Source organism: Hemicordylus capensis, chromosome 5, assembly GCF_027244095.1.
Source record: "Hemicordylus capensis ecotype Gifberg chromosome 5, rHemCap1.1.pri, whole genome shotgun sequence".
Lineage (NCBI taxonomy): Eukaryota > Metazoa > Chordata > Lepidosauria > Squamata > Cordylidae > Hemicordylus > Hemicordylus capensis.
This window is the reverse complement of record NC_069661.1, coordinates 61,929,678-61,957,593: the sequence shown is the minus strand read 5'-3', so window position 1 is coordinate 61,957,593 and position 27,916 is coordinate 61,929,678. Positions and strand designations below refer to the sequence as shown.

The window sequence follows — 27,916 nt, the reverse complement described above, 5'->3', positions numbered from 1 at the left end:
ATACATACAATTCAAAAATCCCATATTTAAAAGGATGGTTAAACTGTGGGACTAGTTTTTTTTAAAAGGCAACTATCACCAGTTGTTTATTAATACAGAAATAAATCCACTTCTTTTGATTATACAGGCAAACCTCGTTACTTGCAGGGATTCTGTTCCTCAACTACTACCATGAGTAACAAGGCATTGTGCCAATGGAGAACAGGGGGGTTAGGTTCCTGGGTGGGGGGAAAAGAGCAAAAACCATTTTTTTCAAATGGTGAAAAAAACTACTATGCCGTGCTCCACAGGTTCTCCTTGTGCCCAATAATGCCTGCCCCCCCAAAAAACTGTGGGGGGAAGGCAAAAAATACTGGAAAAATTGGGAGAACTATACCATGCTCTGTGGTGTCTCCTTGTACCCAGCAATGCCCCCCCCAAACTGTAAAATCACAGGAAAAAATCCTTTAAAAAAAGAAATGAGCAACAAAATAGCTCGTGCCTACATTGTCCTTAGAAATGCTTACAAAATGGCAGATGGAAGTGACCTCCACAGTCACTTCTGGCCCTCTAGGAACCGCGGATACATGGGTTTTAACCCTTTAGTATCCGCAGATAAGGCAATTAGGTGTCAATTAGACACCTGCAAAAATGCAAATGGTGAGTCTGAATAGCCAGGTTTCCCTGTATGCATTTGTTATTTTCCTTGTTCCTAGCAGAAACAACTTTTTCCAGCTGTAACCATAAGCAATATGTTATCTGTCCTTACTCAGTGTAGAGCTTTGTTTTTGTTTTTATTTTACATTTTATATCCCATTCTTCCTCGAAGGAGCACAGAATGGTGTACCACATACTTGGGTTTCTCCTCACAACAACCCTGTGAAGTAGGTTAGGCTGAGAGAGAAATGACTGACCCAGAGTCACCCAGCAAGTATCATGGCTGAATGGGGATTTGAACTCTGGTCTCCCCAGTCCTAGTCCAGCACTCTAACCACTACACCACACTGGGTTATATGACAATATAATTAAGAAAAAATGGCCCTAATGGGATAAAATATCCCAATATCTTTCCATTAGAACTTTAATCTTTTTCCAGTACTTTTTCTCAACCACACAACCTCCATATATAATACCCTCATCTTTTTATAATTTAGCATTTCCAATAATTTAAATAATAGTTGTTGATTTTATTTTCTCTTATGATTAAGAAAAAGTATGATTCGTTATCTGTAATCATTCCATTAAACACTGGGAAGTTATATCCAATATGAATTGTCCCCTTTGCTAAGCAGGTTTCACTCTGGTTTGCATTTGAATGGGAAACATGTGTGAGCACTGTAAGATACTCCCCTCAGGTAGTGGGGCCATTCTGGTAAGAGGACGTGCATGCAAACGGTTCCAAGTTCCCTCCCTGGAATCTCCAAGATAGCGCTGAAGCAGACTCCTGCCTGCAATCTTGGAGAAGCTACTGCCAGTGTCAAACACTGAGCTAGATGGGACCAACGGTCTGACTTGGTATAAGGCAGCTTCCTATGTTCCTATCTTATGCTGCTTCACCATATTATATTTCACTTGTCCAAGGAGTAAGACATTGTTAATATAAATTTCCATCCTTTTCTGATTTAAAGATTACTCTGTGAAACCTGGAGACTCTATTATGATGGAAGTAGTTTGCCAGGACTGCTATCTAAGGATCCAAAACGTTTCCCTTGTGACTTCAGAATATGGGATGGATGTGGAAAGGAACTTTAAGGAGAAGAACAGTGAGGCGGAGCTCTGCAGTGCTCTGGCCAGCCTTCAGACAGCAAGCACACTAGACAGTGTGGGGCAAGAATGCATGCTGGAATCTACTGAGATTGCTTTATTGAACAATCTGCAATATCATGAATATTTTAAAGCTGCAATAGGGAAAGTGCTGTCTACATTAAGCCTCCATGAACAATCACAGTCAATGGATTTAGATGGCCAGAGTGCTGAGCTGAATCTTGAAAAGAACCAAAGCAAGAACTCTATAGCTCCTGATCCTTTCTATGTGTTGGATGTATCAGAGGGCTTTTCAATTTTGCCAATAATTGCAGGCAAATTTGGGCCAGTGAAAGCATATAGTTCTGTTGAGAAAGAACACCATCAAATGGCTCTCAGCCTGATTTCAGAAGCCAATAAATTTCCTAAGGAAACCTTAGAATTTTGGCTTGGACATCTACAGGAGGAAAGCCAGGTATTACAGAGGCCTAAACTGGACAAATTGTGGAGTATTATAATTTTGGATGTTATAGAGACTTCTGGTCTAATTCAGCAGGATGTGATGGAAAAGGCAGCAATATCCAGGTATGCTATGACATGGAAGCTTTCTGTGATGCATTTTGTCACTGTTCATTCACACAATCAAAGTTTTTATGGTCAGTGCAACATAATTTGGAATAAAATGTGACTAAAGTGTATTGGAAATTGGTTTGTTCATCAATCTATATGTCATTATGAATCTTATGTCATTTTTTATTACATCAAGATGATGTAGCTGTGCTGGTTCATTTCCAGATCTTAGAAGGTTTATACTTGGATGTACAGCTAATTGATTCAGCCAGTCACTTATAAACCATGTTAAGCATTTTATGATTGGTGGCTTCAAAAACTTGTCATGGGAAATGTGAGAACAATGTTGCGTGTTAACACTTTTATATTTTTCATGTACAGATGTTTGCTTCACTCTGGAGGAAAGATATTCCCACAGTATGTGAGGATGTATGGAATGCTTGTGGAATCAAGGTCTTTAGTACTGGAGACTGCAGTTCAGGGAACAGATCCAACACTTGGTTTCAACATTGCACCTTTTATCAACCAATTCAAGGTTTGAAATGAATGGCATGCTCCCATATTAGGTTAAGTTATCATAGACTCAGATATTATGTTGTGTCAAAGATCAAGAGTGCCAGAAAAATTCTACACTGTTTTATAGAGGCCACAAATCAGAGAATCTCAGAGTTAATGATATGTCTGGTAAGGCTTTTCCTTTATTTATTTTTTTAAAAGCCCCTCATGCAGTATTCCTTCTAAGGTGTGCGCATGCTCACACATTTTTTGATGTCCACTCAATTTTAGATCCTGCTCCAGTTGAATCAGGAAGGCCCCACTCTGAATGCACATGCGCGCGCGCACACTGCTTTGATACAGTCACCCAGAACAAATCTCATTCCGCACACAGATGAAAATGAGAGAATACTGCCCTCATGCATTGTGAACAAAATCAAAAGTTGTTTGTAGAGATGGCACAAGATGAATGCCTTTTGGTGAATCTATCAAAGATGCTTGGGTGAAGGCTTAATTAATTTATATTGAGGTACAAATATTAAAGCCACCTTAAGTGGCGCAGTGGAGAAATGCTTGACTAACAAGCATAAGGTGGCTGGTTCAAATCCCCACTCGCACTATATTGGGCAGCAGCGATATAGAAAGATGTTGAAAGGCATCATCTCATACTGCATGGGAGGAGGCAATGTACCTCTCCTGTATTCTACCAAAATAAAACCACAGAGCTCTGTGGGCGCCAGGAGTTGAAATTGACTCGACAGCACACTTTACTTTAGAAAAGTTAAATAATAAACTATTTGTTAGCCATCCCATAACAAACTGTTCTCTAGTCAAATATTATATGACTATTTCACAATAATGACAAGGGCATCTGGTTAAGCCTGGGTAGAAATATATTTTATGTAAAGTGGAAATATATTTTTATGGAAATTCTTTGGCTCTTAGTAGTTGAGTTAGTTCCACACCAAAACAGACAGCCAGTTTCCTTTTTATATTGAGACAGATCTGTATGTTTTAAAATGTGCTACTTGTCCCTGCTGCTTCATAAATTTGTGCTTTTCTGAAAATTCGTATAAGGAAATGCTGGCTATCATTGTAACATGGTAAGCAGCGCAGCTAGCAAGCCTTAAGGTAGTTTGGATCATTAACATGGTATACACAGCTATTTTGATGATCAGAGGAACACACCACAGATTCTCTCTATACAAATTCTCACATCATAGAAATATCTTGGTCAGGAAGCTGGGCTCTGTCCAGTAACATTGAAATGATAATTAATCTTTAAAAATTGCATTCTTTTTCAGGTACCTGTCCGAGTTTTTTTGGATCTATCGACCCTACCATACGTGCCTTTAAGCAAGTCAGTGGAACTGCTGCGAGTGGATCTCATGAATCCATATGTGAATAGCTCCAGTAAAGAAGTTAAGGTAAATCTAGAACATATGGAAACCCGATACCATATACCCCCGTTTTACTGTTATGCTTAGGTTTGTCAACTTAAGGAATTTGGCATATTCTGAGCTTGAAATATATGCCATTAAACTCTGATAAGCACTCCGTTCATATGCTTCACTTAATCTGTCCCCTTCTAAAGCAGAAACATGCCTATGTTACACGTATCAACTGAGTCCACTGGTGCACTGAGTTACCTTTCAGTTATGCCATAGATGTGTGCTCTACTGCCAAGGTGAGCTTCGGGAGAAGCGTTTTGAAGCGGGTGTTACAATAGCTACTACTGCACCCTCCTCCATTGGGAGCTAGCTAAACACCCATACTTATGGATCTCGACCCAGATAAACAGGTTGCTGACCTATAACTATTGATTTGGTAGAGCTCAGTCAACATCCACAAAATGCTCCTGGACCACCCCTCTGCAGTAGTGCTCTGCAATGTGCGTACCAGTGTGCATGCCATTCTCTTTCTATGCTGATGAACTCACCTGCTTATCCAGATGATCATCCTTCATGGCAAGATCATCCTCCAAGAACTGAGGAACATGGCACCCAGCCCACCTTTAAATAGGAATATAGGAAGCTGCCATATACTGAGTCAGTCCATTGGTCTATCTAGCTGAGTATTGTCTACCCAGACTGGCAGTGGCTTCTCCAAGGTTGCAGGCAGGAATCTCTCTCAGCCCTCTCTTGGAGAGAAACCAGGGAGGGAACTTGAAACCTTCTGCTCTTCCCAGAGCGGCTCCATCCCCTGAGGAGAATATCTTACAGTGCTCACACATCAAATATACACAAATAGCATGCTGTAAGCATGGTGGCAGGGCTTGGATGCCTTAACGAGCTGTGGCATTGCTACCATGTGGTTCCTGCGCAGGCACAGAACCCATACTTATGGATGTTGATGGATCTCTACCGGTTCAATAGTTACAGGTGAGCAACCTGTTTTTTTAATTGGAACAACAGATGAACCTGTGATTCTTCCACTGAAAAGAAACTAAGAGAGTGGACTCCCCCCCCCCCCAACCTAGAGCCATATGTTAATATACTCAAAGCTTTCTCCTGTATTTCTTGATGCCTGGTTTTGTTGTGCAGCTAATTGGTTTTAAACATGTCTATGATAAACACTTTATTCATATGGTATGTAGCAGATTTGCAGCAAAACTGGGGATGTGTGTGGTAACAGTTTGAGATCTGTTATGGGTATCTCTAGATCATACACAAATTCTCACTGGAAGACCCAGCAAAAGGTTCTGCAATTTATCCTGGAGTGCTTGAAAGACAATGTTTAGATGAGTTCACCAATACACTCTCTATGTAAGAGAATAGGAAACAGCCTGTAGGTACTAGTGGTTCTAAGGGAAGCAAAAAGATAGTTTATTCCTCAACTGAAATGGCAATGTAAACAATAGAGCTGAAAAACGGTTTGTTATTTGAAAAGGCAACTTATAAATACACTAATGAAAGTGCCTGCCTCAGAAAAGCTTTAGTTTACAGAAGAATGAAAAGGGGAAAAAACCCAACACCACCAACCCTGTTTGCTTTTACTAATACCAAACATCTTGATTTTGTAGGTAGAGATTTGTAAATCGGGTCAAGTGACTGGTGTTCCATTTTGGTATCACGTGCATTTAGATGAAGATATTGCTTTGGATACTTCAAGCGAATCCTCCCACTGGAAACAAGCTGCTGTTGTGTTAGATAAGCCCATTCAAGTTCAAGGAGGAGATGAACTTGTGCTCTGCATTCAGTATCACAAAAGCAACATCAGCATTACAGTCAAACAGTGACCTACCATCAACTACAGTTGGGTTTTAGTTTGTTTAAATGTAGCAAGTCCAATTTTAGTGATATCACTTAAAGTTAATCATGTCCCAAGGCATGAAATATTGTGCCACCTTACTTACTCTTTTACGTATGTTCCATTGAGTTCAATGGGGCTTACTCTCAGGTAAGAACATGCAGAATTGCAGCCTTCATCTACTGTACTTGTTTATTAAGAAGTTTACCATAAGAAAAAAATGTATAATTTGGCTGAGGCTTCTAAATATTTATTTAGAACTATGACTTCGTTACAATGGATTCCACTCTTCCCCCGCCCCACCAAAAAGAAATCTTTGCAGGCTGTGATGATAAATAGGCTAAGATATCCATCTTATTTCAACTCTGTCTTCTGGGAAATTACTGTACAATTAATAAAATGTTATTCATTATTCTGTAATGTCCCTTATCTTTACATCTCACTGTTTTAAAAGTTTTTAGTATAGCATATATAGCTAAGGTTAGCTGGGCAACAACAAATTATAGTTCTGAATCTCATTATTCATTTCTTGAAATAATTTATTTTAAAGAGGGAAGGTAAGGACATCACTTATTTTTGGGACCTTATTCTTTAGAAACAGATTTGTGTGTTCTTAAGTTGCTACTGCAGGCTTGAGATATATTTCTGGTTTGCTTAAGTTATAGACTTTGCTTGTGAAATAATTTGCAAGTATGGATCCAGTAACTAATGGTAAAGATGAAAAATCCTTACTTTAGAAGATCATACAGTTTAAGGTATTTGGTTCTGATTTGGCTATAAGCCATCTTGGAGACAGTAAAAAAGCAGATGTGTAATGGTTTTGGATTTACAGTAGTTCAATAGCCACTTCTCACTAGCAGGTTCCTAAAAGCCATTAGAAATCCATTTTAGGCTGACAACTAGGAGCAAAAGGTACCAAATTCAGAGATTGTATCTTGGCAGCTGCACCTATAATACTCTTAAACTACTTCAAAAATAGTCTGAGAGGGGTGATATTAAAACTGCTGAAAAACACTTGGGGATAAAATATTGTCTACTCAGATAGTCTCCTTTTAAGCATTTCACACCAAACTCCTGCATTGCTTTTTAAAAGCAGGTTAGGGATTCTGATCATATATCTAAAATACTGCTGTGACATACAAGAGAATCATGTTAATCACAGACTCACCATCCACAGTCAGGTAATGGACAGCAGACCTCTATGTGGGGTGGGGGAGGATTCGGCAAAACAAGGGTTAAAGTCGTGTATTCATGGTGTCCGGAAATGAAATGAGGTCATTTCCAACTGCCATTTCGAGTTTGGGAGTCATTTTATGGTTCATATTTTTAAAAAATGGTAAAACCATTTTTGGTTGAATTTTGGTATCTTTTTTCTTTTTTTAACTCATGGGGGCATCTTATTTGGCCCATTTTCTCATTTTGGAGATGATTTAATAGTCTGGGAACCTAATCCCCGCTGCACCAGAACCCCTGCAAATAAAAGGGTTCTCCTGTTGATCTTTATACACATTGTTTATATAAAGCACAGAGTTTCTATTATGATGGGCTCAAGTTTACTCTTTCAACCGTGCACCCAAGTTTACAACAGCTCTCCTGCTTCTGTTTGTCTTTTATGGTTAGTTTTTGGTGTTATGTTTATTTGTTTAATGGATTAAGGATTTAAATGTGATTTTTATGGAAATTTATTATATTAACTTTTGTAAACTGCTTTGGAATGCCTAATGAAAGGTGGTATAAAGATTGAACAAACAGAAGTTTAAATAAAATTTTATTTGCTTATATACAACAAAGTCAATGAATAAATGATTTGCCCCTTTCCAACTTAATTTTAAGATGCACCAAATTTAGCCATAAGATATGCAGCCTAGTGAATAAGGCCAATTAATTTATAAAACACTAGTACTGCAAAAAGCACTTGTAGGATGAGTCAACTGTAACAGCCACATATCAGTTAAAACCAAGTCCTGCAAAGGGCATCTGGATGCTGAAAATTTGGGTCCTTTGTAAAGATGCCACTTACAAATGCAAACCTTGCTGTAGATTTCTACATATAAAGGTTAAGACAGCAAGCATGCAATGCAAGTACAACTGATAATGGGTCATAAAATTATTCATTAATCAGATGTGCAATAAAGTCCTTAGAACAATACTAATTTGTTACATTCCTGTATCTTAACATTTAGTGTTACATCAGTATTACATAATTACTTGATTCTACAGTTTTTGGAAGGCAAATATACTAGGAATTCAAGAATTAAAGGCATTAAAATGGTATCCACATCACAGAATGAATACAGAGTATTTGACAAGCCATTGGGACATAACCTACATGAAGTGTTTGATATTGGTAAAGAAAGTACTGATCAGTTTTTTTTTCAATGAGCAAAGCAATTCTTCCATTTTATAACACTAATTACAAAGCTTTCATAACTAATCCACTCTAGAGCAACTTCCAGTGCATAAGCGAAAGATGCTCTTAATTTTCTGTTACCTACAGTAACAGTAATAGTTACTGTATTGTCAAGCTAATGGGACATACAATAACCTAACTGGCTTGTGCAACAGGCATACCGGTGCTATTGAGAGGACAATTCCAGTTCACTACTAACCCATCCCTAATAATAAGTTCTGCAACAATTCTGGAACATTAGACAATGTTTTGGAATGGGACAAGTAACAGTTCAGAGGTGAGTTGACCTGAAGCTTCCTACTTCACCACTCATATCCAAAGAGGCAGATTTTTGTAAAAGGCTGGATTCACTGTTCAACACTGTAATTATGTCATTTGCCTGGACTCCCAAATTTTCAGGTGCCTACAACATATACTTTAGTATTTTCAACTATTATAAATCCATGTTGACTTAATACTATCATAGCAATGAAGATTTAAAACTATGTTCAGCAGGCAAGTTTCATTTGATATACTCTCTTCCTTTTATAGTCCAAAGATGCAGTACTTGAAACTGAATTTCCAGCCACGTGTTTTGTTTGTCTTAAGTGTGCCAAGCAGCACATGACATTCTTCCAGAAAGAATGAGACATCCAAGACGAAAAACAAACATAGGCGTTTCTTGCTGAGTAACTCCTGTTACATATTTGAGTGAAGATAGTTTAACTTTCCTCCATAGGTTTCTCTGTTGGAACAGGGGATTTCTCATTCTCTTCTAAAGAGTTATACAAGCCATCATATGTCGGTTCAGGAGGCATTGTTGGAGTCACAGTGTGTCCAAACCCTTGATAGTGACCTACAGGTGATGATGGTATGGAAGATGCAGCAGAAATTGGGTCTTGAGTGGACGATGACAGCAAGCTTGTATGTTCGTTCTGGTCATGATCTTCACCAAAAAACATTTTCCTTGGTTGTCCAAAAACTGTCCTTCCTAGAGACAAATTTAGAAACTTTGATTTTTGTAGTTCTGACACTGCAGTTAAACATTGGCAACAACTACATGAGCAGCATTTTAAAGTGACAGCATGAGAAATAACTCAAACATCTGCAGTTCTTACTTGCTTGGGCATTTTATAACTTTAACATCTCACTTACCAACATTGCGAACCTGTTCTGATATGTCTGCTTGGATATCAGAAAGATCCCACATTGCAAGAAACGAATCAAAGCATGATCCTTCTTCAGCTTCTTGAACGTAAGGCTTGTAGGAAAAACTGTAGTGGTGAGCAATTGCAGCAAAGAACATCTCCACACAGATAATAAAATCCTGAAACAAGGAAAAAAATGCAGTCCTAGGGAATTCTGCTATTGCATTTCGCACAGAATAGGAGAAACACACTGAACTTACAGTCTCAACTCTGAAGAATAGAAGCAGCATTTTTTAACTGACTCAGTAGATCCCATAACCTTGATATGCAATACAGCAACTTATCCATGTGGGAATTGTCTGTCAAAGGTATCCTCATAGTTAAAATAGACCTGCAAGCAAATCAACTGAAACTTTATTGGCAGACTAAGTAAGGATGACAGCTGGTCAAACGGTTAAGGGAGATAGCACATGCCAACGCCAGGTAAGAGACTCGGCATGTAAGTGTTTATATAACAATGCCAGAAGCCTCCTAGCCAAGATGGGCGAGCTGGAGTGTTTGGTTGCTAATGAAAACAGATACTGTGGGCATAATGGAAGCATAGTAGAATGGTGAGAACCAGTGGGACACTGTTATTCCTGGATACAAACTACAGAAAGGACAGAGAGGGGAGGACTGTGGGTGGAGTAGCACTTATATTAAAGAAGGGACAGAATCCAACAAGCTAGAGAACTTAGGAGGACTGGAGGCCTCCACAGAATCTTTATGACTGACAATACAAGGACTGAAAGGAAATGTATTACTAGGGATGTGATATCGCCCCCTGGATCAAAACGCTGAGAGTAACATGAAGTTGCAGAAGCAAATCAGAGAGGTATCAAAGAGAGAGAGTTGTAGTAATGGGTGAGTTCAAGTACCCTCACATAGACTGGACAAATGCATGTTCAGATAATAATAATAATAATTCAATTTCTATACCGCCCTTCCAAAAATGGCTCAGGGCGGTTTACACAGAGAAATAACAAACAAATAAGATGGATCCCTGTCCCCAAAGGGCTCACATTCTAAATAGAAACATAAGATAGACACCAGCAACAGTCACTGGAAGTACTGTGCTGGGGGTGGATAGGGCCAGTTACTCTCCCCCTGCTAAATAAAGAGAATCACCACGGTAAAAGGTGCCTCTTTGCCCAGTTAGCAGGGGTATTGACAGAGAGGCCAAATTTCTAGACATGCTAAATGACTGTTCCTTAGAAAGTTGGTCAGAGAACCAACTAGAGAGAACACGATCTTGGACTTAATCCTGAGCAGTGTCCAGGACCTTGTGTGAGATGGTCACTACTGGGGAATAGTGACCATAGTGTGATGCAATTCAGCTTATATGCGAGTGGAGCATGGCGAAAGAGGTCCAGCACAGATGTGTTGGGAGTTCAGAAGAGAAAACTTCTCAAAAATTAGGGGATTGGTATAAAAGAAGCTAAAGCGACAGTCAGGAGGGTCAAATCCTTATTAAAAACTGCAATAATACGAATATTTATATACTGCTTTTCAACAAAGTCCCCAAAGCAGTTTACATAGTTATAGATAAACAGAATGGCTAGAACTCATTTTAAATATAAATAAAATAATATGAGCTCATAAAGAGGAAAAGTACCACCAAGTTTGGGAGGATGCCAGTGTGGCTAACAAGTAGTCAGGGAAGCTATAAAAGGGAAGAAGAATTCCTTCAGAAAATGGAAGTCCTGCCCAAACGAAGAGAACAGGAAGGAACATAAACTCTGGCAAAAGAAATGCAAGGAAACAATAAGGGATGCAAAAAGAGAATTTGAGGATCATATAGGGAAATAACAAAAACTTCTTTAAATATATCAGAATCAGGAAACCTGCCAGGGAGACAATTGGACAGATGATGAGGGCGTGCTTACACTGAACCTCATTTGCCATTTTGTTGCCCACTCACACAGTTTGGAGAGAGAGAGCGCCTTTTGGAGCACCTCACAATCTCTTTTGGATTTCACTGTCCTAAATAGTTTGGTGTCATCTGCAAATTTGGCAGATGAAACTGGTTATCCCAACTTCTAGATCTACAAACAAGTTAAAGAGCACTGGTCCTAGTACAGACCCCTGGAGGACCCTGCTTCCTACTTCCCTCTGTTGTGAAAACTGTTATTTATTCCTACCCTCTGTTTCCTGTCCTTCAACCATTTACCAGTCCACACATGAACCTGTCCCCTTATTCCATGACTGCTGTGTTTACTCAAGAAGCTTTGGTGGGGAACTTTGTCAAAAGCTTTTTGGAAGTCCCAAAGTATACAATGTCAACCGCATCACCTTTATCCACATGCCTGTTGACACTCTCAAAGAACTCCAAAAGGTTAGTGAGGCAAGACTTGTCTTTGCAGAAGCCATGCCGGTTCTCCTTCAGCAAGGTCTGTTCTTCTATATGTTTAACAATTTTGTCTTTAAGTGTGCTTTCCATCAATTTACCTAACACCAAAGTTAAGTTGACCAGCCTGTATTTTCCCAGATCTCCCTAGACCCCTTTTTTGAAAATTAGTTACATTTCAGTAACTACATTCCAGTCCTCTGGTACAGAGCCTGATTGTAGGGACCAGTGACATATTTTCCCTAGGAAATCAGCAATTTCACACTTGAGTTTCTTCAGAACTCTTGGGTAGATGCCATCTGGCCCTAGTGATTTGTGAATTTTTTTCCAAGACAGTTTAGAACATCCTTTCTCATCACCTCAAATTGGCCCAGTTCTTCAGCTTTCAAGCCTGAGAAGCTCAGTTCTGGAGCAGGTATTATGGTCAGTATCCTCTGCCGTGAAGACAGATGGCAAAGGACTCATTCAGCTTCTCTGCATACAATTATGCATGAAGTACAGTAAATGGACAGAAAAAAAATTTCTTTCACACACACACACACACACACACACACACACACACACACACACACACACACCACACTAGAACAAGGGGTCATCCCATGAAACTGAATGCCAGGAGTTTTAGGACCAACGAAAGGAAGTACTTTTTCACACAGTGCATAATCAATGGAATTAACTACTAGGGATGTGCCCGAAAGTTTTTCAGCACTGGCGGGGGTGGTACTCCAAGGGTGGGGGAGGGTGTATTCACCCCCTCCTGCCACATTTTCCCTGCCGGCGCTCCATTATTTTCAAGCCCCTCGGGGTGGCAGCATTCCTCCCTGCTGCCCCGTTGTCCTCATCGGCCAGAACTAGTGATTGCACGTGCAGGGCAGACAGCCGTGTGCGCGATCACTATTTCCAGCCGATTAGGGCAACGGGGCAGCAGAGAGGAACGCTGCCGCCCCGAGGGGCTTGAAAATAATGGCATGCTGGAGGGGAATATGTGGTGGGAGGGGTGAGTACACCCTCCCCCTGCCCTTAAAGTACCACCAGCGCAAAATGCCGAACACCCCCCGCCCCAGGAGCTGAAACGTTTCGAACTCAAGCCTATTAAGTACCACAGCATGTGGTGATGGCCACTAGCTTGGACGGCTTTAAAAGGGGCTCAGACAAATTAATGGAGGACAGGTCTATCAATGGATACTAGTCTGGTGGCTATAGGCCATCTCCAGCCTTGGAGGCATGACACCTCCTCTAAATAGAAGTTGCAGGGGAGCAAAAGCACGAGAGAGGGCATGCCCTCAGCTCTTTCCTGTGGGCTTCTCAGAGGCATCTGGTGGGCCACTCTGTGAAACACGATACTGGACTGAATGAGCCTTGGGTCTGATCCAGCAGGCTGTTCTTGTTCTAAAACCATTCTCTGTTAGCTAGCTAACTCACTCTTGGGGGATGGGGCGAGAGCTCGGTGCTACAGCATCAACTTGGAGATGCCAGGTTCAATCCCTGCCCGAAACCTTTCAGAAACTACTGCCAGTCAGTGTAGAAAATGCTGAGCTAGATGGACCAATGGTCTGACTCAGTATAAGGCAGCTGACTATACTCCTATGAAAGAGCTATTCCTACTTACTTGTAGGCCAGTTGCTACAGCTTCTACACTTTGCCATTCCCATGTGTGCTTTTCAGAGATAACACCAACTTTCACCAACAAGGCAATAAGTGCAGCTTGCCTATAAAAAAGAATGACATTATCAAACAAGACTGGGATATCACAGCACCCTAAACCACAGTCTAGAGATGGGTCCCGATATAGAATCCAAGTGAACTTGCCTTATAATCCAGTCAGAAAACAAAAAGTTAAGATTTTAAATGAATTGAGATCACACAGTACATCAGTATAGAACTAGACATTATTATGCTTTTAGAAGCCTCATGGTCATTACTAAGGGTGTGCAATTCGGATTTCCGGTGTTTTGATTCGGATCTGAATCAAAACACCCCCAATTCGGTTTTGGGTCCAAATCTGACCCATCCGAATCACCCCAGATTCAATTTGGCTCCAAATCTATTTGGATCAAGAAAACAGGTCCCAGGGCCAAAAGAGTGGGGTGAGGTGGTATTGTCTAATGGGTGGAGGCTACCACCCAAATTGCAGAGGGATTGGGCAAAGGCCTGGTTTTTGGTGAATTGTTGAAGTTTTAGTGGCTAGTGGCTATAATGGCTACTAGTTGGAGGGCTACAGGCCATCTCCAGCCTCAAAGGCAGGATGCCTCTGAGTAGCAGTTGCAGGGGAGTAACAGCAGGAGAGAGGGCATGCCCTCAACTCCTGCCTGTGGCTTCCAGAGACATCTGGTGGGCCACTGTGCGAAACAGGATGCTGGACTTGATGGGTCTTGGGCCTGATCCAGCAGGGCGGTTCTTATGTAATGTCTCTGGGCAGATCTGGGACATAAAGTGGGATCTGGGATGGAAGGGTGGTAGTGCCTAATGGGTGGAGGCTAGCACCCAAATTGCAGAAGGATTGGGCAAAGGGCTGATTTTGGGTGAATTGTTGAAGTTTACACGTCTTTAAGGTTTTTCCCCATAAGGTATAATGGAGGTGTATCACTTCACGTCGGGGGGAAAGGGGTGGCCTAGAGCAGTGTGGCCTAGAGCAGTGTGGTGGTAGTGCCCAAGGGGGACAAGGAAGCTACCAGAATTTTTTACAAAGGATTTGGACAGAGGGCTGATTTTTGGTGATTTGTTGTTTACACATCTTTAAGGTTTTTCCCCATAAGGTATAATGGATGTTTCAGCAGCCCCATAACTACACTTGGGGGGTGCTGGGGTGGCCCAGAGCGAGTGGTGGTGTAGTACACATAGGGTGCTAAACACCTCCATGGGTTTCTAACCCATGGGGTACAGGGTGCTGTTGTTTCTGAGGTGTTCTGAGTGTAGAATCTTTGGTAGCAAATGAGATTTTCAATACAAACCATGAATCCACTCTCATTTGCTACCAAAGAATCTATAACAGAACCCTGTACCCCATGGGTTAGAAACTCAGATAAGACTAGTCATTTAATCAATATACACTTAGCACATTAAACGGCAATTAACAGATTTCTCATTTATCTGACAAATAATAGGTGGATAATGTATTTTGATTTGGACATCATAAGTTTTATCCCAAAAAGTCTGTTAAGCAAATATTTTACTTACCAAAAGGAAACAAAAATGACCATCTTCACACACAGAAATTTGCCCACAGGTCTGATTGGATTTAATTCTTCCCGGAGCACTTTATAAAACAACACAAGGCAATACATGGCAAACTATAAAATAGAGGGATAAAAATGTTTAGCCACTTCAGAAGTATTTAGAAGTTTTTTGGTCAGGTTCTTTTCATATAATAAACTTTTTTTAAAAAAGGGACAGGTTCTCACGACCTACACAAGGGAACAGGAGATTTGTAATGCACACATGCTTCTGATTTAAGATTGTAAGAACCCAGAAATACCCACCAATGTCGAGATCACCAACCCAACATTTACTGGAGATGGGCAACCATAGGTCAAATCCTAGATTAATTTTCTGCGCTAAATATTTGGTTGGCAAAGTGCCATCTTGACATTGGTGAAAATTTCTGGGTCTTGCAATCAGAAATTGAAAGCAGCACGCCTCAAATCTCCCCCTTTGTGGTCAGCTGTCTTTGCACACGTTTAACGTGTCATGAGAACCACCTAACATATCACTCACTACATTGAAGATTTGTTACAAATATATAAACTACACTTTTTAGAAAAGCATTGCTACTTTTTTCTTGTTAATAGACTGAATTATATAGAATGTTGTATATCAATTTTCAATAACAATGAAACTAATTCTCAGCACAATTTATATAACAAAAGAGAAGATGGTTCCTTAACCCAAAGGGGCTCACAATCTGAAACACACACAACTGCTAAATATAAGAAAGTCAATACTTTAAAGGAGGCACTCTGCTCCGTTAGCAGGACTTTCTCCTCTTACAGAGAAATAATTATGGCTCATAATGTTCATAATAAGCAAGGTTCAAAATCTTTGTCATTCATTTAAGTCCTCTGGTAAGTGTGCAATACAACAAGCAGACATCAAGAATTTTTGCCCAGCCAAACTTATTCTGGTTCTTTTTCAGATGTTTGCATGAAACCTCTGAGCTCCAACTACCTTTACTATGTTTGCACACAACATTACACATTCAGTTTTGACAAGAAGCCAGGCTACAAGGAACACAATTCTACCAGAATTATCAACAAATTCCATTTGATTTGCATGCAACTGTGTGGAGGAAATTCAATAGCATTGCCACACCTGTGAGCCAATCTAGACAAACCATTTTTAAGGATAAAGTTTATTTTTATAAATAATGTCCCCACTGAGCAAGACCACTTCATTGGAGCAGTTGACCAAAATAAACTCAGCTAAATAGCAATACTCCATCATTAGGCATGATGTCATATTATGAAACAGGCAGAATATTATCCATTTAAAATTACATCACATTTACACAGCTGTCTTAAAGTAATGGAATCTAAGCCTTCATCAGAATCTTATTTTTCAGTTCTATAAAGAGGCAAAAAGCTACATATATTTTGAGATTTGATTGTTACACCAAGATAACTTAATTACTGTTAATATCTTGAATTAATCAGAACACAAAAATTAAGCAAACTTTATTCACCTAATCCAAAATGAACAGAAAAGTAAGATCTTGTTACTCACAAGCTGAGATATGTTGTTGAATATAACCAAGTAGGTCCAGGCATTCTTGAAGCTAAAGTTTCCTTCATCGTATACATTAACCAGTTCACAGATTCTGAAAAAGTATTACAAGCCATTGCTTAGAAAACCCAGACACCATGGATCTCATCCTATGCACATGGCACACAATAGGATTTGCTTCCAAGTAAACCTACACAGGACTGCCCTATAAAATATGTAAATTTATGAGCAATTCACGGGATCAGGCAAGGCAATCTTTCCAGTTATCTGAATTAAAGCCTCATGTATATAAATTATTGTGTTGGAGAAAAGCACTGAGTTTAAATACACATATTTTGCAGCATAAACACAAGGGCAATCTCCACGTTTATGATTATGTGATGGAACGAGCACTGCCAGATCAAGTTATTATAGGACACATATTTATATACCACTTTTCAACAGAAGTTCCCAAAGCAGTTTACAGATATAAATAAATAAAATGGCTCCCTGTCTCCAAAGGGCTCACAATCTAAAAAAGAAACTTAAGGCAGATACCAGCAACAGTCACTAGAGGGATGCTGTGCTGGGGATGGGTAGAGCCAGTTGCTCTCCCCCTGCTAAATAAGGAGAATCGCCACTTTAAAAAAGGTACCTCTTTGCTCTGTTAGCAGGGGACATTAATTGGGGGGGGGGGAGGACAGGTTTTTTTTTAAGTTTGAAAAGTTACATTGATTAGAATGTGTGTGTGTGCAGGGCGCTTAACTGCTTTATTCAGTTTATAGCAGAAGTATTAAAAGTGAACTTGTCTTGCAATACCTGTTAGTGGAAGCCAACAAAGCTGAATGGGGGCAGGAACAAAGCAAGTGTGTTGCATCTCTTTTGTCCCCTTATATCCAGTAAGGGTTTTTTTTAGGAAGGAGTGATGGACACAACTTTGAAAGTAACACCATGCCTCTTTCTTGCCAACTTTTCTTTTTTTAAAAAGAAAAAAGTATTATTCTTTTGGTGGAGATTACTAGAGGCTCTCTGTTGAGCAACTGTATTTGTGGATGATGCTTAGCTTTAGCATCTAGTTCCAGTCTACACATACTTTATTATTAAACTCATCAACTGATTGCCTTCTCTAACTTGTGTGCAAAGCATCAGAATAAGATAATAATTTGTTACCATAATATTCTGTTATGGATTTCTTAGAAGCATCATCTTCCCCAAAGAAGCTCTTTTTTTTGGCACCCTACTGCTAAAACAGCAATGATTAGAAAAGAATTGTCCGAAAAGATCCAGAGTGATGCCTATTTTCACCAAGCCTGGAATTCTGGGAATTTCTCTTTCTGGGGTCAATCACAGAATAAGCAACTACATAAAATATTATCAGATAGTACACATAGTATACTGCAACAGAACACGTAGCGATGCAGGTGCAGCAAGCCTTTTCATGACTTTTTCAGAGAAACGGTTCTCTTTCCTGCATCAAGCATAACTACATGTGTGCAATCATTCCGACACAAACAGGATTGTTAGACCAGGGTCTATACTTTGGGGTTTTGTTTGTTTTTCGAAGAATCCACTGAAAGCAGACTCAGAAGTCTCCTCAGAACTACATATGAATAAATACAAAGCCAGCCATACAGTTTGCTCATTACCTGGGGAAGCAGTAATTTATTTATTATTTATATTTATTTAACATGGTTGTCAGAGATGGGGAGGCACTGGCAGCAGCAGAGAAGGCCCGTCCCCAAGTAGCCACCAGACAGGCCGGTGGCAACTGCAGACGGACCCCTCCTGATGATCTCGATGGACGGTGGGGTTCATGACAAAGAAGACATTTTCTTAAATACCCAGGGCCCAAGCCGTTTAGGGCTTTATAGGTTATAACCAGCACCTTGTATTTTGCCCAGGAACTTATCGGCAGCCAGTGTAGCTCTTCCAATATGGAAAAATTTCCTCCAACAGGAAACCTCAAGTGCAAACTGCACCTGAACTCTGTGTGGCATTACTCTCCATGATGTTGGACTTGCATAGAATTTTCACTTTTATCCTTAAAGAGGTAGTTGGTAGCCCTTTAAGACCAGAAATGGGGTGGGGTAGGGCAAGAGCCAAGCTGAGTGGAAGCTCTACAGTGCTACCCAATATGCCAGCAGGCCTTTATGGCTAGGAGAAAGAGGGAGAAAATGGATGGACACAAAGACACCACATGGGTCTCAGAAGAGAGAGATGCAGGACAGTGGAGAGAAGAAAAGAAGCACAAAGTTATCTAGACACAGCATTCTACAGCAAAAATATAGGGTTTTTTTTAACTTACAATGCAATAATGGTTGTGAATGGTCTGACGACAGTATACTGCAGAACACCAAGCTTGCACCGGAACAACAAAACCCTGTACAAAAAAAGTACACAGACTAGTGTATAACAACATAAACGGCATACTCTACTTTTATATAAATGTTAGCAGCTGAAATAGTCATTTTGCACGACAAACTACTCCCAAGCAGCACAGAAGATACTTTGAACCCCTATTTACATAGGTGAGCATCCAGAGCAAGTATAAGAATCTACCATCAGATGCAACTACTGTCATATTTCAGTGATGCTTAGTCATGACTAACTAGTTTGGTTGCTGCTCACGGGTTTGTTTTTGTTTTCAATACTTTTACAAAGATTAGAGAGATACATCAACTCAAAAATAAAATTTAACAGAGTTGATACCATGGGCTATTTATTTTTCAATTATAATATATCTAGAACAATACCCAAATCATAACCAGCATTCCTTGCTGGACTGTTTGAGATTTAATCCTGTTACGATTGTTCATAAGAGAGACCAAGCAGCCCCAGAACCCTCTCAACTGAAGATATTTTCCTATCTCACAAACATCTAAAACATGTATGTAAACTAACTACCACATTTTCTCAGCCATATGTCCACACTAGGAAGCAAGCTATTCTTCCAATATTCTGCCAATACTCTGTCAACACCAGATGTTTCTTTCTCACTCTCTGTGGGGCAACCCAGCAGAAATACTAATTGATTATGACTGAAATCCTAAGCAGAACTATATAGAAATGAGTCCCATCGAACTCACTGCTCTGTAGATATGCACAGAATTAAGGGATTTCACACCCAAACCTTCCTCTAATATTTTTTTTAAAACAGGAGTTCCCAACCAGTAGTACTCCAGATGTTGCTAAACTACAATGCCCATCATCCACAGCTACAACTTATAGTGGTTGGGGATAATGGGAGTTGTAGAAGGCAGCTGACTTTTCACATATGGTGAGATTGTAGGAAGATGAAAATATTTGGAAACACGTTTTAAAGCAGGGTTTCCCAACTAGTGGTATTCCAGATGTTGACGAACATAGCTAAATACGCCTTCTGCCTTGCAAAAAAACTGTTTGTCCATTATTTCCAGTGGCCAGTGGTCGTGAAACTGCACTGGCGAACTCTCCAGTCTTGTGCAGCTGCATGAACAAGTCCATTGCAAGGCAAGCAGAGTTGCACAGAGTGCCAGCCCTTATATTTAAGTCTCCAATGCTCTGTACTGTTGATATGCATCAAAAGAGGAATATATGATTTTGTAGCTATTTTATTTCAGTGACACCTTTAGCATATCATCAGAAGCCATCATACATGTGCAACCCCAACTTTATTCAGACAGATATTTCCAAAATACCTTCCCCATAATTGCTTATACTCCGTTCCTCATACTAGGGCTGTGTTTTCAATGGAATGATGTGCACCACACCTTCAAAGCCACATGGAGGCAGCATGCCCACCTCCATGCAGTACTGCATGCTTCTGTTGCAAGTGGGAGAGGTGTCCTCCATGGGCAGCATGCCTTTACAGGAAGCAGAGCCTTGCACTGCCCCAGCTACAGCTGGAAAGGTGTGCAGGGAAGGTGTGGAGGAGGTGGGGAAAGTGCTTGAAAGAACTACACCTCCTAGTGCTCCCCACACATATCTCTCCCTGTGCAACCTCCCAGAACTTGCCTGGACAGTGTGGGGCTCTGCTTCCTGAAGGGGTGGTGCACGTTATTTGGCTCCAGACATTCCAAAGCACAGCCCTACCTCATACTCGAAGATGGGGCGGGCGAGGGGGGGGGAAGCTTTCTGTCTAAAAGGTATGCTAACACTTAATATTCACCACAAACCATTCACATTCAGTGAATGGCCTGTTAATATCACAGGAGCACCAACTTTTCGCAAACACTGTAAACAGGAAGAGAAACCACCATCCACCTTACTTCAAACATCTATATATTTAATTCTCTTAGACACACCCGTTGCTAATCCCATGCATGGCAGCTCTCATGAGAGAGCTGCTGATTAGCGACGGGGGGGGGGGACCACAGGGGAGGGGGAGAGAAGCAGCGGCCCGGCAAATGGCTGGCCAGCGGGGGGAGCCAAGAGAAGACAGGCGGCTGGTGAACAGGCGAACGGCCCTGGCAGGTGGCTGGAGCAGCTGCAACTGATGAGTGGACCCAGCTGACGGGCGGCTGCGAACAGCAGGTGGGCCTGGCAGGCGGGCAGTTGCGACCGGAGTGACTGCACTGGCCGTGATGGGCTGCCGGGAGTAGCATCCGGCCACGACAAAGGCCAGGTGGCCGAGGCGGCCGCGAATGGCAAGTGGGCCTGGCAGGCAGGCAGATGCAGCGGCTGCAGGCGGGGGGGTGGGGAGAAGAAGATGGGTGGCTGGGAAGAATGTGGTGGGGGTGGCAAGCCAAAAAGCGGTGTGGGGTGGGTGGGCACTAGGGGCGCAGATGCTCTGCACCTGATCAGCTAGTTATTATTATAACCATGATTTTAAACATAAAACCTACACATCTACGAAGTGATTCTGCTGGACTGTACAATCACATTTTGGCCCCATCAAAATCTGTATCATAGAAGGCTGTTAAAGAATACATGACTGGTGCTAGAAGAATTCCAGTGTTTATCCCTGACGTTGTTTGAGGATTCGCCCTATCCTGCTTTTGCAACCACATCTAGGAAGATAATGGGATACCTATACAGCTCTGCTCCAAGGCTGAGCTATCACCACCTTTCCAGTGCAATTCTAAGCACATGCACCCAGAAGTCAGTCCCACTAGGTTCAATGGGACTTACTCCCTAATAAGTATATTGAGTTGAAGTCTTGGGCCCTGATTGTTGGCACATAGTTCTAGCTGTATTGCTTTTTAATGTCTTTTGAAGAGTGCCGCTGCATGGTGTACTGAATAACAAGTGGGATCTATAGTTCCAAATAAAGTTACATGTAGATTGTACCATATTCAATTTCAGTTGCAGAACTCTAATTGGAAGAGTTAAGAACAAGAATAGAAATGTTGGCAAAACCTTAATCTTAATTACAGCAATCCTACCCTGCCAAGTTATTTCTCCATATCTTGCTGCATCTTTTCAGTCAGAAGGTCCAAATTATCCTTAATCAGATCTGAATCATCACTGGAAAGCTGGCTGGCTGGAAAAAGGGACCAGCAGTAACAAGTTTATGGGGAAGGGGTGGGAGGCTATTCTGCTTATTCTTTTCCTTCCCAGAGCAGACTGCAATGTATTGCCACTGCAAGGATACATTGCTGTCCCCACCCTGCTGTGCATTATCATTTTGACACTTACAGGGGCAGTGAAAATCTTAGTGAAAACTGTCCCCTAAAACTAGCTGCTCTACAAAACCATCTTACAGCCACATTCATTATGTTAGTGCAAAACTCAACCAAGCTGCATTGCACAAGCAAGTCTTTAGGAGAAAAGGTCTTCTTGCTGTGGATTGCTCTTGCAAAACCTAGGACCACAGGAAGCTGCTTTATACTGAGTCAGGCCATTGGTCCATCTAGCTCAGTATTGTCTTCACAGACTGGCAGCGGCTTCTCCAAGGTTGCAGGCAGAAGTTTCTCTCAGCACTATCTTGGGAGGGATCTTGCAACATTCTGCATGCAAGCATGCAGATTATCTTCCCAGAGCGACCCCATCCCTTACAAAGGCCTGCTCAACTTTGGCACCCAGCTGTTTTTGGACGACAACTCCCATAATCCCCAGACACAGTGGCCAATAGCCAGGGATTATGGAAGTTGTAGGCCAACATCTGCAGGAGGACCAAAGTTGAACAGTCCTGCCCTAAGAGGAATATCTCACAGTGCTCGCATGTAGTCTCCCATTCAAATGCAAACCAGGACAGACCCTGCTTAGCAAAGGGGATAATTCATGCATACTACCACAAGACCATCTCTCCTCCCATACCAGCTGTCCTAGAAGCAAAACCTCACTTTGCAGCACATGTTCAGGGACCATTTGCATGAACAGCTCCCAAACACAACATAAGGCTGTCCTTCAGTGATGTCAGGGCAAGCACACTCTCGGTGCATCCCTGCTCCTCTTCGTGTGCTAGGGCCGAGTTCATTTGAACTGGTTCAACTCAGACATGAACACAACTTTGAAAAAAAGACATGTATGATGTACTCACTCTCCCATTGCCCATGGTGGACAGCAACACAGCGGTGGCAGATGTTTCTGCTGATCTTTGGCTTCTATTATTAACACCAGATTTGGATACCGGTTGGTCAGGTAATTTGAAAGAAATACCATGAAGTTATAGATGACATACGCTTCATAGCATTCTCTACAAGTATCGACATATATTGCAATGTTGGGATATTTCAATGCTATCCACTATCAAAGAAAGATACAGTAAGAAGTTAGATCACACACAATTGCACATAAAGCCGTTTATGCAAAGATCCATACTAAACCCTATCACACACAAAACCGTTTATACAACAATTTCATACTGAAACACACATTAGGAACCTTGGTACTTTAGTTAAACATCCAACAAGAAAACGTTACAACCCAATGCTAGGTATGTTTATTTGAAGTCCCATTGAGTTCAAATGCTCTCTGGATTAAAGCCAGTGTTTGCATTAGAACTGGTAGTTCTAGAACTACCAGCACACTATATGCTGTAGTAAAAAATGAGAAAAGCAACATCATCCCTACCCACAAAGAGGGTCACATTAGATAGAGAGGTGCACATGTTCATTTTCAGCTTTATGATGCTGGATGCTGACATCCAGACTAACACTGCACACACAACTTGGGAAGGCCAATTTTCACTGATCTCACCTTCCTCCACAGTCCTCTGTGCCTTTCAAAAAATATGTTCCTGGGGGTTGTGTGATCCTCCAAAAATATATATCCCTGGGAACTGCACAACTCTCAGGGACATATTTTTGGAAGGCATAGAGGGCTGCAGAGGAAAGGGGAGATAGGCAGAAATCATTCCTGTCCCGTTGCACCAGTGAAATGTTTTTCAGTGTGTGCAACATTAGCCCAGATGTCAGCTGCTATTACTTATTGCAATGCTCAAAAAAGGCACATATTTATGAATAGTTCATGTCTCCTTCCAGGACATCTCAGTAGGAATGAGTTCATACATCCAAAACACACACATTACTTTTTTTACTATAGATAGACAGACACACAGAAAGTTCATGAGATTGTGCAACTGATTTCTACAAAGCAAGAAAAAAGCAAGCTGACAAACTAAGAAGAGGGCACTTACACTGTCTAGACTGTAAATTGGCACCATCCATAGAATCCTGTCAGAACAACACACATTTGCAATTAATCAAAATGTTTGAATTGCTATAGGGAAAAGCCAAGCAGTAGTGCAGATGAGTTACCTTATTATTGGTTTTTGTAATTCAGGTTGAGTATAATGAACTAAGTGTTGTAAGATTCCCCAAAGAGATATTGGTATTGTCATCAATAAAAATATTCCTGCAATAAACCATGCCTTGGTATGGATTCCAACCTGGAACAGAAGAAAGGAATACACAAGTACAAGTACCTACATTAGGAAGTTATCTATTATTAACATAACAATTGAAGAAATGATGGCAGTATATTGGTAAACTAGTCCATAAAAGGAATTTAAGCCACAATCCACAACTCACTCCTTCTAGCAGGACTGTATCATATTTGATGGATCTACTCTTCAAGGGTTCCCCCCCGCCCCCGTCTACAAGTGTTCTTCCTGCAGTACTACATCCTTCAAATCTGTGACATGTATGCCATTTTAACCAAGAAGTGAGCCAGCAACAAGACTTAAGAGTAACCCACAAGATAGTGTGCACACAGATGGATACAGCATTCTACACTAGACTTAACTTAGTATATTACATGTACTGCTGGGGAGAATCAGGTCTGCATGTTTCCACAGCACACCATTTCAGCAACATTTAGAGAAAACGCACATGAAAACAACTTGGAGATGCAACACATTGGTGCATATCTCGTGTGTGTTTTTATGAATGTGTCTAGATATGGCACACACTGCACAGATGTGTGGGGGGCCATTTTTACTTGTGTTATGTAAAGCAGCCTCCAGTAGAGGCGGCATAAAAATTCACTTAAATCAGTTTCTTCATACTTTCTGTCTCAATTCCACATGGTTTTGTAACAGGAAGACAGAAAGCAACACCACAAACCAGAAGCATTTTATTATAAAAGATCCAGAATAATGAACTGATGACTTTTAGGCTCAGATATATCAGTAGGAATTTACCAGTTAGTAACTAGGCTTTGCAAGTGACACGCTTTGCATGGGAATGAAAGATGGATTTTGGTCAGTGATTCCCTTAGTGGTGCTAGCAGTAAAGAGGAAGCAGGGTGGGTGGGGGTGAGAAATGTCTTATGACACCAGGGCTTGGCATCACTAATGTTAATTTTCAATCAGTTTTCTTTCTTTCAGCACTGTGGTGTTAAAGTTATCAAGTATTATTAAGTTATCAAATTAGGCATCAAGTTCTGTTTCTCCAATTGCCACCTACCCATTCCATTTGTTTGGTCTGTTTTTATAATAGGCCATTTGGGACAATGGGCCTATATATGTAAACCTGCCATTAGCAGCAGCATCCAAGGTGAACATGATATCTCCGAATTCCAATGGGGTTCATTGATAACTGAACTCTTATGTCATACCTTCGAAGCAAAATATAAAATCTAGATCTAGATAGATAGACTAGAGAAAATCCTTTGACCTCCATCCTAGCCAATGTTGCTGTGGGCCCAATACTTGGAGCTGCTGAGAAGGCATACATGAAGTGTGTATGCAGAGAACTACATTTGCATATGTAGTGGCATATTTCTAGGTCTCTCTATTCCTCCTAGCCCTACCCCAACTCCAAACATTACCTGTTCTTCATCTAGGTTTCCAAGAGATCAAGCTTAAACGATTTCAAAGTTTTATACCGGACCAGATCCCAGAACAAGCTCTCCTAAGCCCCAGGCGTTTTCCCAGGATGTCTCTCTCTTTTGTGATATCACTTCTGAACACCAGAAGCCTACCAAAGTTTGGTCAAAATCGGTTTGCCAAGCCGGTTCTTCAGATGTGCCACAATGGCATCCCATCCCGCCTTATCGCGGCAGAGATTTACTAGGCCTGCTGCCTGCAACGGGATGATTCATCAGCCGGGGAGAGAACTACCGGGGCCGGCGGATTTGGGAACTTGCCGCCCTCACGTGCTGCTTCTATCGATCGCGTCCTCTTTAAGGCAGGGGCTGCGCACGCACAAGGCACTGCCAGAGGGCGGCCAATTCAGACAATACGCACACGTCCGCTCGGAGGGCAGCCCCCTGGGCGAAACCTGGGCTTGCAAACTCGACAGCATTTTGCATGTCCAAGCAAGACATCATTTGGCACAGACAAAGCCACTCCGGAGGCCCGAGGCAAAGGCTGGCGAAGGGGGAACGATGCCTGTCCCCGGCCGGCGCCCAAAGCGGCCGCGCAGTCTGACTCAGCACAGGTGCGAAGGGGGAGTCTGCCTCCCTTCGTCGCCCCCAGTGCGCTGCCTCTGCTCGCCTCACCTCCAGTTTCTGCATCTCCCACACGCAGAGCGGCACCGCCACCAGCAGCCCCACGACGTAGATCGTGGCCACCAGCGGCCGGATCCAGCGCCGCCAGTTCCCGCAGGTGCACGGCATGGTGCCGCTGGTGCAGCGGGGCTCCCGGCCCGCCTCAACGCTGCTTCGCTTCCGACAGGACCAGCCGCCGGGTTAAGGGCCCGCCGGGCCGGGCCCACCACTGCGCGGGGGAAGGCAGGGCATCGCCGCTAGGGCGGCTGCTCGGGTTGCTACCGCCGCTCTCACGGCCTGCCGCGGTTGCTGCCCCGCCCATCGGCCTGCCTCCTTGGCTCGCGCAGTGGCCCACTCTCGGGGGCGGGGAGGGAGGCGGCTCTCCCGCAGGGCAGCCTTGACGGCGCCCCGCCCCTTTCCCCCTTCCCCGACTCAGACGTCGGAAGCAGGCTGGGGACCACGCCCCCTCCTTAGCCTTTTAAGCGCCGAGTCAGACGCTGGCTGCATCGCAACCTAAGCACCAACAGCACTTCCGGCCCCTCAACGTAAACAACCCGCCCCCTTCCGGAACCAACGCATCATTGGGTAGGTACATATGATAATCAAGCACTCTTTCCTTTTTCTATACGCCAGCATACCTATCAATCAACCAACCAACGGGTAAACATCAGGTCGATGTACCCGGGGAGATGACGTCTTTTTCCCTGCACTGTTGTAAACAGTGATCCTTCCCAATTGGATATTGCTTACTCTGTGTGTTGGAGGCTCGCTTTTTCTCTTTTTAGAATCTTGTGGTTAACGGTGAAATAAGTTTCAGATATGTGTTGTTTACCAGTTTTTGCACCAGGAAAGCATCTTTAACAAAATGAGGTTTAAACATGTTTGTCTGTTGTTGATATATGTGTTGAAGCCGATAAACAAGCTCTTATAAGGATAATTAGAGTTTGTTTCTCAATTGGGGTTTGCTTTTTATTGTGTAAATAATATGACTAATTCCTAATCCTCCTTTTTAGTTTTATCCCCTCTCCAGTATTGTAAAGAAGACAATTTCAGAGTTTGGGAAAGAAATTAGAACTTCTCCTTTTGTTCTTAACTTAATATATTAATAACATAATTTTTTCTTCATAGTGTATTTATAGCAAGGTCAAAAGAACTAAATTTCATATGGCAGTTTTAATACTAACAGAATCATATGGTATATGGTTTTGTGAAATAGAACTCGGTTGACATGCTTACATGGGCCGGGGGGTGGGTAGGTAGTGTCCAAATGGAGATTTCATGTCACTATTTTTTTCTTTTTGAAAAATCATTCCCTGCCAATTCTCACTAGATTATTTCATGGCTGTTTACATGAATAAAATTAAAGTCACACTAAAATACAATAAGACCAACCACAATAGGCAC

General features: G+C 41.8%; 2 protein-coding genes across 13 annotated transcripts in view; one reads left to right on the top strand and one right to left on the bottom strand.

Moving 5' to 3' along the window:
* Nucleotides 1-6,448, top strand: part of PRMT9 (protein arginine methyltransferase 9) — a 45,843-nt gene extending 39,395 nt beyond the window's left edge. For all 10 annotated transcript variants that reach the window (XM_053254172.1, XM_053254171.1, XM_053254168.1 and 7 more), the window contains 4 exons: nucleotides 1,608-2,307; nucleotides 2,674-2,827; nucleotides 4,092-4,214; nucleotides 5,810-6,448. In XM_053254172.1, the coding sequence (XP_053110147.1) occupies nucleotides 1,608-2,307; nucleotides 2,674-2,827; nucleotides 4,092-4,214; nucleotides 5,810-6,025 (1,193 nt within the window). In that variant the 3' untranslated portion in view covers nucleotides 6,026-6,448. The remainder of the gene's footprint in view (nucleotides 1-1,607; nucleotides 2,308-2,673; nucleotides 2,828-4,091; nucleotides 4,215-5,809) is intronic.
* Nucleotides 6,449-7,787: 1,339 nt separating this feature from the next.
* On the bottom strand, nucleotides 7,788-27,046 carry TMEM184C (transmembrane protein 184C). Of its 3 annotated transcripts, none has more exons than XM_053254184.1 (10): nucleotides 26,525-27,046; nucleotides 24,340-24,470; nucleotides 24,219-24,255; nucleotides 23,121-23,326; nucleotides 18,966-19,040; nucleotides 16,682-16,775; nucleotides 15,140-15,252; nucleotides 13,572-13,671; nucleotides 9,581-9,752; nucleotides 7,788-9,416 (listed from the first exon to the last, which is right to left on the bottom strand). In XM_053254184.1, exons 1-10 carry the CDS (start codon nucleotides 26,639-26,641, stop codon nucleotides 9,148-9,150), a joined length of 1,314 nt encoding a protein of 437 aa, XP_053110159.1. In that variant the 5' UTR covers nucleotides 26,642-27,046; the 3' UTR covers nucleotides 7,788-9,147. The 3 variants fall into 3 exon arrangements, with proteins under 3 accessions (XP_053110159.1, XP_053110160.1, XP_053110161.1); XM_053254185.1 differs by lacking the exon at nucleotides 26,525-27,046 and adding an exon at nucleotides 26,006-26,447; XM_053254186.1 differs by lacking the exon at nucleotides 26,525-27,046 and adding an exon at nucleotides 25,853-25,982.
* Between the last annotated feature and the right edge of the window lie 870 nt (nucleotides 27,047-27,916).